At 47.6% G+C, this 13,282-nt stretch overlaps 1 protein-coding gene across 2 annotated transcripts in view; it reads right to left on the bottom strand.

The window, feature by feature from the left end:
- Positions 1 to 1,420: 1,420 nt before the first annotated feature.
- Positions 1,421 to 13,282, bottom strand: part of kkv (hyaluronan synthase-like protein kkv) — a 103,759-nt gene continuing 91,897 nt past the window's right edge. For both annotated transcript variants that reach the window (XM_075680785.1, XM_075680786.1), the window contains exons 8-15: positions 12,768 to 12,847; positions 12,478 to 12,586; positions 10,904 to 11,268; positions 8,929 to 9,129; positions 7,406 to 7,800; positions 6,069 to 6,777; positions 4,679 to 5,428; positions 1,421 to 3,545 (exon numbers count right to left, since the gene is read on the bottom strand). In XM_075680785.1, coding sequence (XP_075536900.1) covers positions 3,121 to 3,545; positions 4,679 to 5,428; positions 6,069 to 6,777; positions 7,406 to 7,800; positions 8,929 to 9,129; positions 10,904 to 11,268; positions 12,478 to 12,586; positions 12,768 to 12,847 — 3,034 coding nt within the window. In that variant the 3' untranslated portion in view covers positions 1,421 to 3,120. The remainder of the gene's footprint in view (positions 3,546 to 4,678; positions 5,429 to 6,068; positions 6,778 to 7,405; positions 7,801 to 8,928; positions 9,130 to 10,903; positions 11,269 to 12,477; positions 12,587 to 12,767; positions 12,848 to 13,282) is intronic.

Below are 13,282 nucleotides of genomic sequence, written 5' to 3' on the forward strand. Positions count from 1 at the left end.
AATTGTGAATAAAAAAAAAGCAACGCAGTCATTCTTTGTGGATGATTGGAGATGTTAATGTGATTAGCAGTATTTCTCATGACGGGTGCGTATTTGGTTATGGTATGTTTTACATGTTATGATGATTACTTTGGTCTCCGACAGTTTCGGCGGCGCGGCGTTGGCTGTTGGTCGCCCGCATTTGCACCATAGTGCGGAGCGGAGGCCTCCACCGGCTGCGCCGCATAGCGGTGGAGAGCGGCTTCGACTCGGCGGCGCTTGCGTTCTTCGAACTCCTGGGCGGATAAGCAGATTTCTTGGGCGAGACACGGAGACGGTACGAAGGCTCACCGAAAGAGGCACGGGGATCGGCGTCGGGCTCCTCACCGGCGCTTCCCCTCTGAACACGCTGCTCCATCCAGCGGCGACGCTTCTATGGGTAGCCATTGTAGCTATTCATTGAGTGGTCGCGCTCGAAGCGGACTGGGCACGATCGTTTTAATACATTTAAATGCCCACTGCAACGAAATGTTGGATCGCGTAAAGAGCGTATATAGTTTAATATAGTGTAGGTATAGAACAGGCCTTCGTGCCAGAATTGACGTTTGAAATGCGAGCGGAAGAGTCACGAAAAGATCGCAAAGACAGCTGATTTTTTATACAAAAAACAAAAGAAACACTACCATTTACCGTTCACCGGAAGTGAAGCATGAGCTAGTGAGCTAGCTGAGCTAGCATGAGCTAGCATGACCTCCGAGACGAGGTGGGGCCCGTGGCTGCCCTTGGCACGCTGTAAAAAATCTCGGAGGCGGCGTGCTGAGACTTATACGTCATAGCGACAGCCACCAGGTGCGCGCTGCGTCTGCTTGATTGCCGTTTGAAGGTTGCTAACAAGAAAATTTCGTTGCTGCACCAAATTGACACCCGTTGTGTCAACTTGGAACATTAATTTCGGCGGGATTGGTCAACAGCGGGCACACACGAATGTCACGACGTGTACGCAGTGCCGAACGTGTCCATTCGGACACATTCCCGCTGGCTCACGTCTGCTCGGTAAGGCAGCAGCCAGTACATACCTAGAGGCCAAAGTTGGTGGCCAACTTGGGACACGCGGTATGTGAAGGAAGTGAGACGCGGACAAACATATCGCAAACTGAGTGAAGTTTCCCAAGAACGCTAGTCGAAATAAAATTTAAATTATGCAGTCGTGTAATTGCTTCCATTCACGCCAGACGGAGTACACATTGGAGATCACTTCAGTGGAGTAGACTGCTTCTGCATCTGATACCGCTGACGTTGACAGCACGCCAGCAGAAGTGGGGCAAGAACCCATTTGGACCAAGCAAGATATATTTGCATGCCCTCCACTTCCATTTATTTCCCACTGTCCAGACCGAGTCGGCCCGACCTGGACGAATCACGCTTGCGATATAATCTGAGGTCAGGGCAGTGATCAGTTTATTCACCCAGTGTTTCTGGGCCTTTCGGGGCAGGCAAAAAAGATATGAACAGAGTTTCGGTGCAATATTTAACAGTGGCTGCGTGTGGACACGAGCGTCGTTCAAGGCATGACCACGGATCAACATGCCTCGAAAGGCAACACATAACCGTACTAAATTCTTGTTTTTCTATGACGAAACATTGATTACACATTAAATTTAACCAAAAGAAGGCTCCTATGTGTGTTTTTTTCAAGAGACTTCAGCACTAGCGTTTATGCGCTGTGTTAATAGTCGGAGCCATTCGCAGCTAACAAGAAAGACATGGCAAACAGCTGCTGACATTCGGAAGCGTTACCTTTAAGCCTCGACTTATACAATCTACGACTTTGAACGTTAAAAGTCTTCTCGAGTCTTATAAGCTGCATTCTCTGCGCTGCGCGCTTCGAAACGCCTCTTGATGTTTTGTGACCTTGCCCGGAGGAATTCTCACAAGTGCAGGTTGGTTCCTCACCGGTGCAGCATATTCGGCGCTCCAGCGCCGTACCGAAGGCTAACTTTGCACTGAAAGCTAGCTGAGCATGTGAATTCGACTGTGACATCGACTTCGATGCCTGAAATGCGTTATTTTCCTCGGTGTGTTGGGCAGGGCACGAAGGAACACATGGTCACGTGAACGCCTTTTTTTCATAACCGGTGACTGAGCTACGTTTGAAAGATGAATGTATTCGTAATTTAGTGAGAAAATTTGCTTGAAACGAAAGGCGGAAAGCTGAAAGTTATCGTTTAAACAATGCGAATAGCCGCAACATACGGGTGTTATCACGTTTTTGAGAGACATTGTAAGATTAACCTTTCGTTCTGTGCCGAGGTGTAGGTCACATTTTCCTTCATTTATAACGTGCCGTGAGCATTTCACCTTTCTCATTTCAGCGGAAGCTTTCAAGAACTAAACTTCCGAGTTGTTTTTGTCACAAGTATGACACTTCAAGCTCGGCAGCCCGAATGCGTTTCTCGGTTTTGGAAAAAAAAGTACACCGAGATGTTTTTGTTTGCTTGCTTTGAGCAATCTAGATATGTTTCTTAATGTTCTCGTGGCTTGTCTCAAATCGTTTTGGGTATTGATGGCTGCTGCAGTCACGACAAGGCCGACGACCATCATTCACTCTCCTTGGGATATCAAAATGCATTCGTTGCACACGAACTTTCCTCAGGAGTTGTACGCGAGAATCTCTCGGCCAGCCTCTGAACCTGTTGTGCCCCGATTTAAGGGTGTGCTGCTCACAAGCTCGGCATGCATTCTAAGCGGGTAATTTTAATCACTGATGACCATCTCGCCTCCTCGCGCACCACCGATGGTGCACACAACGGAGAGTGCACCATCGTGAAGCCTTCTTCAAGCGGCGCGTGCACTCAAGCAGAACGAGAGGTCAGCCACCGGTTATCTGCCGAGACGTTAAAGCATCGCGAGTTGTTGGCAGGTGACACTTGTCGCAATACGCGGTTGAACACAACGTGACTGGTGCGCTGCAGTCACTGCGTACACGGTTGGCCGAGTCCTCTCCTCGAAAGTCCGTCGAGTTCCGACGACGGAAGCACGTGACACTCGGCCGGAGCACTTTCGACGCTGAGCATTGACTCCCGCCGCCGGGTGCCATATAATTAGTACACGAAAACAGTCCCTTCTAGACGTAGTCCAAGATCACATGTGGCTGTGGCGCGGCTTGCGCACCCCGCTCTCCGAGTCCTCGGCGTAGCTCGCCACGCTGCTCCTGCGGTCGTTGTAGACCTGCAGCCGTAGACTCTGGCGCGCCGCCGCCGCCGCGTCCTCGTCGGGCGTGGTCGTTTCGTACGCGTCGTTCGTGTAGCCCTCACCGTTGGCGCCCGCGAACACGCGGTCGGCGGGGACGTTGTTGTTTCGGTGGCGCGTACGCACGCCCGGGGCGCCGCCGCCGGTGCCAGCGGCGGCGGCGGCGGCAGCGGCCGAGTATTGGTTCTTTGCGCCCAGCGTCTGCATCTTGCTGTGGTTGGCGAGCACCGTGTTTCGCCGCACCTCCAGTGCGCGCAGGGTGTCCCGGTTCCGGCTGAAGCGCCGCAGGCCGCTCAGCACCGGCGTCCCTGCGTGAGCTGAAAGCGGGAGCGCGAAATTCAAATTAGTGGAAAATTCCCGGGATGGTTATGCAGAACTTGTCGTTTAAAGGTACGCCAGTGTCGCGGAAAGAAGAAAGCCGAACAAATGAAACAGTGAAAAAGCCTAACCGGACTAAATCCCGGTTGGTCTCACGCGATGGTAAAGGGATAGCTAGAACCAAGACATGAAGGGATACACGAAAGGCTGACGGCAGTATGGCGAATCCACCGCAGAAGAATAACATCTCTTTGACGGATTTGGGTTTGGTTTTGACATCCAGAAGTATTACTCCGGGACCATCGAAAAAGCCATGGTGGTTGACTCTGAGTTAATTTTGACCAGCTGCTGTTGTTTAATGTGCACGCAAAGTCAAGAGCCACACGTTATTCTATTCCGCCCTTATCGGAAAGCGGGGGCCACGGTGAGAAAGCGAACCGTTGGCCTTTTGCTCAGCGACGGTGCGCTGCAAGCACTGAGATATGACGTGTACTGTGTACTGCAGGGTTCGGTAAGTCTTTGCAATGCGATTGTATGGCGGTGTGAAGCATCGGCACCTTTTGCGTTCTGTACTGTGGAAAATGTTCTAGTTAAGCTGCGTAATTAGACCTTCCGCCACAAACCACACGGAGGACCGTTTCACGAAAAGTTAAAGTGCAACCCACATTTGTGCTGTCCATGATGCGGATGCCAGTGACGTATATCATAATGTGCGTTGTGATAGCCGCACTTTCTTTTTCTCACTTTAACATTTCTTCAATTTCTTTGCTGTACGTCAATAGTTTTTTTTCTGCCGTTAGCTCCATAAAATATCTGCTGTATTTTCTACTTCGACCTCTCCACAGCAACCCATTTATAACAGAGCAAAGATGAAAGTGCTTACAAATGCCAGAAAGCAGGAAATGTTACAACGTGCCTCATATATTGAATCGTTTGGTACCGTTGTGTTGGTTTATCAAATTTAATCTAGTAATTTAAAAGTGGGTTTCACTGATTCAGTTGGCGCTGATAAAAGCACTGTCTGCGAAACTAAACTGCAGTGGAATATTAAAAGCAAGCGACTCTTGTAAGGGATGCACGTAGCGTATAAAGAAACGAAAGTGGTAACTTTTAAACTACCAGGTTCGCTCACCTTCTGCATCGACGGCGTTGATGCTCATAAACCTCTTCCGAAACGCCACATCCAATGTTCCAGTCCTGGCTCGCTGGTGACGGCGCTTCTCGAGGTTCTGTATCGTCTTGCGGCGCTCTAGTCGTTCCGGACCTAAGTACTCGTCACTGTTCTCGTCGTCTTCGTCGATACCCTTGAGCCTCTGTAGCTGCCTGGCAATTTGTATGGCGTTCCGGTCGATGAAAGCGTCGTCGCTGACGTCCTCCACCTTCTGGTGGCAGCAGGAGAGCTCGATGGACGCCAGGATGTGCGACAGAGTCTCGAAACGATGGAACAACATTCCCGTGAACTGTATCACCATGATGACGGCGAAGAAGATCACGAAAATGAGGCCGATGGGCTCGAGCTGCAGGTGTTCCTTCTCGATCACCACCTGAGACGTGTCCGGAATGAAGGTGATGTTGGTTTTGACGCCCAGCGGCCAGTTCACGTGCAGTTGCTTTTTGTTCAGTTGCAACAGGAACACGATGAGAATGAACAGTGCGTTGAGCATGAAAAAGGCGAAGACCACTCGATTCCGTAGTTCCTTCAAGTCGGACGCGATCCGGGCCTGCTCCTCCTTGTTCTCGTCGATGGGGTACAAATACTTCTCGATCAGGTCCTTCCAGAACTGGATCTCGGGCCCAGGCAAGTACTCCACTTCACCTCTCTTGAGCTCTTTGTCCTCAATCCAATAGGGGTTGATCAGGTCATCTCTCTCCTGGCGAGGCTCTATATATAGAGCGAAAGAAAAACGCATCCGGACGATCTCGTCAAGCCCTGGTGTGCATTAACATTATGGCGATTAACAATCTCCGATTCAAATTACTTCGTTTGCCCGCAACAGGGAGAGAACATTTCAGTTGGAGAAAAGACTTCGTAAGGCTGCCTTCATTGTCACATGTAACGCGAAATGTGACCTCTATATATCTCGTAATTACCAACAAGAAGTTATGGTTGCTTATTGCACTTTATATGCAACTTTAGGACAAGCAAGCCAACTCCGCCATCTTAAGCACTATACACAGGCAATATATAATGCATTATATGCATTATACACAGGCAATATAATATGACTTATAACATGCAGTTTGGGGGCGCGAAATTGTCATATTAACGACTTTAGAATTGCGCAAGTATGTATTTATATATATGGTCACTGCAACTGAATGTATTGATTCGATGTGGCAGTGCCTACTTGCGGGAACAGTTACTGGCTGTGGTATTTAAACACGCGTAACATTTCTATACGTGACATCAGCTATACGATATTTCTAATTGCTGTCGCTCTCTCATAACGTTATTGACAGCTATAATTATGACGGCTCACCGCACGCGCTTTCATGTTCAGCTGGCGCCAAAAAGCACTCACCAAGTTGTTCGCTGAGCGATCCGCACGTGTCGCTGCCGTACTCGTTGCCGTCCTCTTCCGCGTCCTCGTTGAGCACCGAGAGGCCTCCGTCCGACTGCCGGGAGCTGCGTCCGTGAGCCGCTGGCTTGCGCCTCGGAGGCGGCACTCCGTGCACGATCTCGAGCTGGCGCTCCATGCTGCTGATCTTCTTGCTCAGGTTGTCGAGTTGGTCGCTGATCCTAGCCAGGTGTACCTTCTCCTCGTGGTTGTTTGGGTTCGAGCACAGCATGCACGTGAAGAGCCCCTGAAGTCCGAACATTCCTTCGTCGCTGCTTTTGCCGCTGAGGTCCAGGAGTCCCAAGAGACCGCCTTTTTTCTTCTTCTTCTGCATCTCCTCCTCGAGCTTGCGCTCTTCCTCCATCTCCTTCTTGGTCTTCTTGGTCTGGACCTCTCGTGTACCCCAGGTGACGACGTTCAGGTTGATCAGAGAGTACAGGATCAGAAGCAGGTACATGGACGGTACGCTGAGGAAGTACAGCAGGCCCGGTACGATGCACATAAACTCCTGCGGGTGCATTAGCGCGGCCACGAAGAAGCTGCTCGATAAAGATATGAGGAAAATGGCCGACGGGGAACCGACGCCGTCTTCGGATACCTGGATGGCCGTACCGACGAGCACGGCCATCATGAGCAGAGCATATGAGGCGCTCATTATTTGGGCCACGATAATCTGCAGAGCAAACGAGAGCACAAAAAGAAAGGGATGCGTCAGGCACTTAACACTTTCTGCATGGCATTTGTGCGATTCAATAAAAATTAAGCGCAAATTTTATGCTTGCATTTGGAGCCGTGTCAGAACATGTACAACATTTGTGCACTCATAGTCTCCTTTCCCAATCGCAAGCTGCTCTAATTCTTTCTTTTTCTCATGTTCCCGAAAACCAGACGTGTATATTAACAATTCATTAATTTTTTGGACTAATAAATGTTTTTAACGAATGGTTGAACTATATTGGCCCATTTCGGAATGCCCAATTATGTCTCTATGGTACCGTGTCTGGACGCTAATAGCCCTAGTCTTTAGGTTCCCACTTACAATCTCGAAAATGTCTCGGAGAAACTATTTTCGCTCTATAAACTTCGTTTCTATAAGCATGTGCACCTGCGAGATACGTCACATAAGTTATTCGAGCACATAATAGACAGACTCGATTCCTGGAAAAATCGCGACTAATTTCTGCTTCTCGGTATACGAGTGCATGTTCCAGTGATGAAGCCTGTGTGCAGAGCCCTCGTGTTCCAGCCACATAATATTCAACGTTTCGAAGTACAGTGCTCAGGGAGCACCAGCAGCGCACCTGGATGTCGTTCTTGGTGGTAAAGCAGATGAACATGAAGAGCAAGATGGGCACGATGTTGTACGAGAAGGAGATCCAGTTGGAGATCTTGAAGGCAGCCACCATGGCACCGACCAACATGAGGAAGATGGTCCCGGGACCCAGAATGGTGCCCACCATGAGCATGCCCTGGTAGATGATGTAGGGAAACGAGATGTTGTCGTTGATGGCCACGGTACGCTTGTAGTCTCCCAGCAAGTCCATGATGTTGGCCATGGTCGAGGGCGCCCAGCGACGCCGCTGTGTGTAAAACTCGCCGAAGCCTTCGGGACAGTGCGTGTAGGCGTCCGAGGCGGCGCTGTACTCGACCCTGTATCCTCGCTGCAGCAGCAGCGTGCACAACCAACGGTCCTCGCCTGCGAAACGTTAGATGTGACGTCGTTCGTTCAATACTGCGGCGCGCTACGATTACACTTCGCATACAACGGAAGCCTCGGAAACCGTCGTTCGTGACCCGAAATATTGGGTTGGAATGGAAAACATTACGAGCTATTTTACAAGATTAGCGTACGAATAACTTAGAGTTCTCGAGATCCGAGCTATAGGACCTCAGTGATGCTGTAATCCTTGCCTTTTTTATTTTTTTTTTTCACAATTAACTGTCATTTGAAAGAAAACTTTGGAATATTAAATGACGGTGCTTTGTCTGCTCGTCAAATGCTTACAAGATGTGACGATATTGTTGTTTCTGGCGTAATGTGCACATTGACTGAATCTTGCGTCTTATCTTTCTCTCAATATATCCTCTCTCTAAGAGCAGGGTAGCCAACCGAGTGTGATATTGGTTAACCTCCCTGCGTTTTCTCTTCTCTCGTTATTATTTCTGGAATTACGCGCTATGCTGCTGGCGCTTACGCGTTCCATTGCTTTACGTCAAGTGATTTGCCGTCTAACGTGCCGCGCATGCAGGCGCCCAGAGCCGGATTACGTTTCGTAGGTGATACTCCGGTTCATTATAGTTGCTGGTTCGTTCGTTTTCTTTTTGTTTTTGTTAATCTTCACGCGTGCTGGCGAGCTTGGTCGTTAAGCATCTTTCGGAAGAGGTAAGCGACTGAATGCAAAGTGCATTGACACATTTTGTGTAAACGACTTATGTGTTTCTGCGTATGTTCGATTCGCGTTTTCATCACGCATGTACGCGTATGAATGAGAAATAGGGAACCCAATACATTTCTGGCCCTGAGACTGTTGGCTAGCGCCACTCTAGGACAGACGTAGTACACATACACGAGTACCCAAGATTGTGAACGGGAGGATCCACCCTGGCTCAATCGGTACAGCATCACACGCGTAATGCGGAAGAAGTGGAGTCGGCCTTACCAGCAGCAAGTTACCTTATTTTTTCGATCTACACTCTTATTTCTCATATTTAAACAACAACAACAACAACGTAAAAAAAGGAAAAAAAATAGCGTCTTTCTCTCGTGCTTGCCTTGGCTCCATTGTCTGTTGCCTTAACACGGCTATGTGCGCGTAGCGTATACCTTGATCGTACTGCACGTAGTGCAGAGCCTCGTCTGAGCGGGTGGTGTAACGACGCATCACGTTGTCGTCCATCAGAGCCTTGGCACGGAAGAGGGAGAAGCATCCGGGGCTACAAAGCACGCAGCCGATCATGTGCTCGGTGGCTTTCTGCAGCCAGTGACCGATGGCGTACTCGAACTTCTGGTACCACACCATGGGGCCTGCAGGGAACATGCGAGTATACGGGATTAAACTTTGCGTACGGAAGTATTCCAAGTCATTAATTCGTGTTACCCATTCAGCGCCTCGCGCGCGTTACAGACAAATTTATTCGAAGAGAGAACGACATGTTTATTTAGCGCCTAGTCCTGTTCTTTATGGCTCCAGGATTGCCTTGATATGGGATGGGCCATATTGAAGGATTAGACCTGCGTCGACCGCAGAAATGCATGTAGACTATTCTATATACAGTATTGACATATTGGGTGCTCGTGTGCAATTTTCGACTCTCGTCATTCCCGAGCGATTGGGAAGATCGTGTTGGGTCCGCTTGTGAAGTATGACATGGGGAATAGTCGGTATATTGTGCATCAGAAAAAAAGAAAGCATTCTCAGGAGGTTCCGGTGACGAGGCCATGCGCGATGTATTAACATCGTGGTGGTCGGGAATCTTTTGGCGAATTTCCCTCAAGCAAGATGACAATAAGCTTTGCGCTTATTATCCGTGTATAGCTGTACTGCGCTTTTCTGAAATCTGAAAAATCATAAAAGCTGCCAGAAAGCATCAGAGTCTATACAAAATTAAGATGCTGATGAAGAGGTGTAGAATAAAAAATTATAAACATTATAAATTAGGGGCCTAGTTCTCGCTTCCGATACACCAAGTGTGCTTGCATATATATATATATATATATATATATATATATATATATATATATATATATATATATATATATATATATATATATATATATATATATATATATATATATATGCACTGTATAGTTTTAGGTGGATTCTACAGCGCTTCCATTATTTGGTCTAATTTGCTGACGCAAATTATCACTGACCTCTTCCTTGTATTAAAACAAACGCAAATATGCATTTCGAGACTTTTCTTTTCTTCACGTGGCTATCATATATATGTATATTAATATATATATTCGCAACTAATTATGACTAAGAGCTAGTGTCACTGTTAGTGGTACAGGTGCAGCAATTTTACTTTTTTCGCTTTCCTTAGTTGTCTGCAATCAATTAAATTGTTATTATTCGTCTGCTAATAACGTAGGAAAGATTCAACATTTCTCGTTTCGTTTTATGAGAGACATAGCGTGTGCAGTATTCGAATGAATAGTATCCGCTTGTGTCCGGCAGAAACAACACGTTGTTGCTTATCAGCGCCTTGACGTCAGTCAGCGATGATAACATGTGACCGGGGGTTAAAGAACCTAATTATCACAGCAACCTGAGTATATACGCTCTCAGTAACCGGCTTTTCGCTGCATCACAGCGCTCCAAATGCTGACGAACTTGTGAAACGCGTAATGGGAACTATTGGAAGAAAGACCCATTGCCGCCTTATCGTTTCCGAAGTGTCACCAAGGGGTTTGGGTTTCGCAAATTAGGGTGCCCACCGGCCCACCGTTATGATATCACGCGCACAACATAAGTAGTAGCTCGCGGGAGGTTTCTCGAGGGGCATTCAAGATCTGCGCGTTTATAATCTCTGATACACACATGTAGTATTTCCACATCTGTCTATAATGCGGCACGACCATTCATTTTTTTTTATTGGCCACACTGCACGTTTGACAAAGACACATTTCAGGTAACAGTGCGCTCCTGTCCGCATTTCCCGTGTTTTGTGTATACTCGTAACTCGGAAGCGAGTTCGGATACTTGTAACTCGGATACTTGGAAGCGACTATAGAAGCGACCCGCTCGCCCCACTTCTATACGTCGCTGCAAATCTATAGCGCGTGCACTATATACCTGTGCCGACGGGGTGGATGCGGCCGCAGGCGGCGCCCAGGCCGCGGTTCTTCTTCATCAAGTCCACGAGCAGCTGCACGGCGTGCGGCCGGAAGTTGATGTCCCCGTCCAGCGCCAGAACGAAGGTGTTCTCGGCCATGACCGCCTTGCGGCTCACGTCGATGGGCAGCTCCATGAGCTTGTGGCCCAGCAGGTAGTACATGTACATGACCTGCGACCAGCGCTTTCGGTGCCTGATCTTGCCCTTGTCCTTGAGGTGGGCGATCAGCTTGTTCTTGCCCGGCATCTGCCACACGAGTCGGCCGCCGTACGGCGTCGGCAGCTTCTTGGGGGGCTTCAGCCGGATGTTGCACTGGTGGACGTTGCTGCGTGTGTTAACGACGAGTGAGCGAACGAGCGACAGAGTGATGGAGAAAGGCGCGTTGGAGAGTGCTGTATGATGATAATGGTAAAGAACGAGTGAGCTGTCGTTGTTTGTGACTCAGAATGTTATAGCAAAAGAAAAGAATGAAAGGAACGGACAGAACGAGCGCTTTTCCTCTCCGTTTCTCCTTTCCTTTGCCGGCACCTTTTGCGCCACAAACATCGACAGCTATGCACCAACTAACCCAGCATTGTACTTTGCTGAACGATGGAGTAATTTGCGAACCGAAAAGATCACCGCTGCTAAAGCGCTTTCAGGATTCGTTCACCCATATTGCTCGTGATGTGCGTTTGCCGATGGCCATTAAGGTACAACGACGCTGCGTTTGCAGCAGCTTCAGCAGCCGGCGCCGACAGCTCCTCTCGGAAAAAACGAAGCGCATCGCAAAATTACAAAATATTTTCACATGGTTAAGTAATGCAGGAAAGCTCAAGACACCTTTTCTTGCTTTGGTGTTCTGAAAGCATGAAGAAGCAGTAATAATGAAGCAAAAGGAAAGTTAAGTTACATTTGCTTAATGCCAACAGTTTTGCCGAACACACGCAGCGTTGCTTAATCCATGCTGACAAAAATAGATTCAACGAACTGCTTGCTTCCTCACTCAAACAGGAAAAAAGTTACATGATATTTAAATTTAGCTCAACGATCTAAGCGTGAATAACGAAGTGCAGTTGTGGAATATGTTTCTTTATAAAGGTGGATGGCGCAACTCGGCATAATTTACCTTTAAAAATGGTCTTCTGGTGTGTAGGTCTCGAGTTGGCTCTTAGAATGTAAAAGATCTCATTTAACAAGCCTGATAATTATATTCAATAACATGACTTTGTCGCTTTTATTTTTCTCACTTGGACAATCCTTGCTTAAGCAAGATCAATAAATAGGAACTAAGGCAAGACGCTTTCCACATTCAAAATAAATGCGGGCTCACTTCGTCATCGACGTAAACAAATACAAAGAACAAGTCTTTAGTGACAGCAATCCGAAATAATGTCTGCCTGTTTTGATACTTCAGAAAAAAAGTCGTTCCTCAAAAGAGTGAGAGATGCCGGCACATTCTCCGCACTAATCATGCGAGGTGTTAGCGTCCGCATCGCTGGAATACTCGTGGGATGAAGGAGTGAAACGCCCCGACTTTAGGAATCTGGCTTACCTAGCAGCTGTGTCGATCACGCGCACCATCTGCTTGACGAATCGGTTTACCACCATTTCTTCGTCGTTGTCGTCGCTCAATTCAAAGGCATCGTCGAAGAAGACGTGGACTGAAATAAAGAGTACACGAGCGTGAAAAAAAAAACAGAAAAGCAGAACAAGCATCATACAGTGAAACTTGACTAAAAGCTGAGCATCTGAGTTTCATTTTCTTTTTTCTTTTAGAGAGTGTCCACACATTCACAAACATAGGCACATCTGACATCAATAAGGAGGAGTAAAGACGCATACCTTCGAATTCGTAATAATCTGGGTCGACGATGCGCAGGTACTTTTGAGCATTCCTTCTGGCACTTTGATCTTCGTCCATCCTGCGCAGAATTAAGGTTTTTTTTTTTCTTAAATAGTAGGTACAACAGTACTGCCTTTATCAATTTCTCTTAATTTTCATTGAGTTCTCCTCTGTTAAAGCCGCTCTTTCTTGAAATCAAAACGGTTTTGTACTATATGAAGGTTATTTCTTTCTTCATCTCTCTATAAATCCCTAGTTGATTCGAGCAGTTCAGAAAACAGCAGAATTAAAACCAACAGCAATTCTACCGCTCGAAACTACCTCGTTCATAGTTTCGTTAGGGCACGAAGCAAGTGCGATAGCGGTCTCTACATAAACTCGTTAATTTCAGTTCTACTTCCGATTCCGATTCCTTACATCCGATTCTTTCCAGTACCGTGCGCTTTCCGCACGTACGGCTGAAATCATTTAGAGAACTGAGGTTTAGAACTGAGGTTAAACAGCGCGGATAGAA

Source organism: Dermacentor variabilis, chromosome 2, assembly GCF_050947875.1.
Source record: "Dermacentor variabilis isolate Ectoservices chromosome 2, ASM5094787v1, whole genome shotgun sequence".
NCBI classification, from domain to species: Eukaryota; Metazoa; Arthropoda; class Arachnida; order Ixodida; family Ixodidae; genus Dermacentor; species Dermacentor variabilis.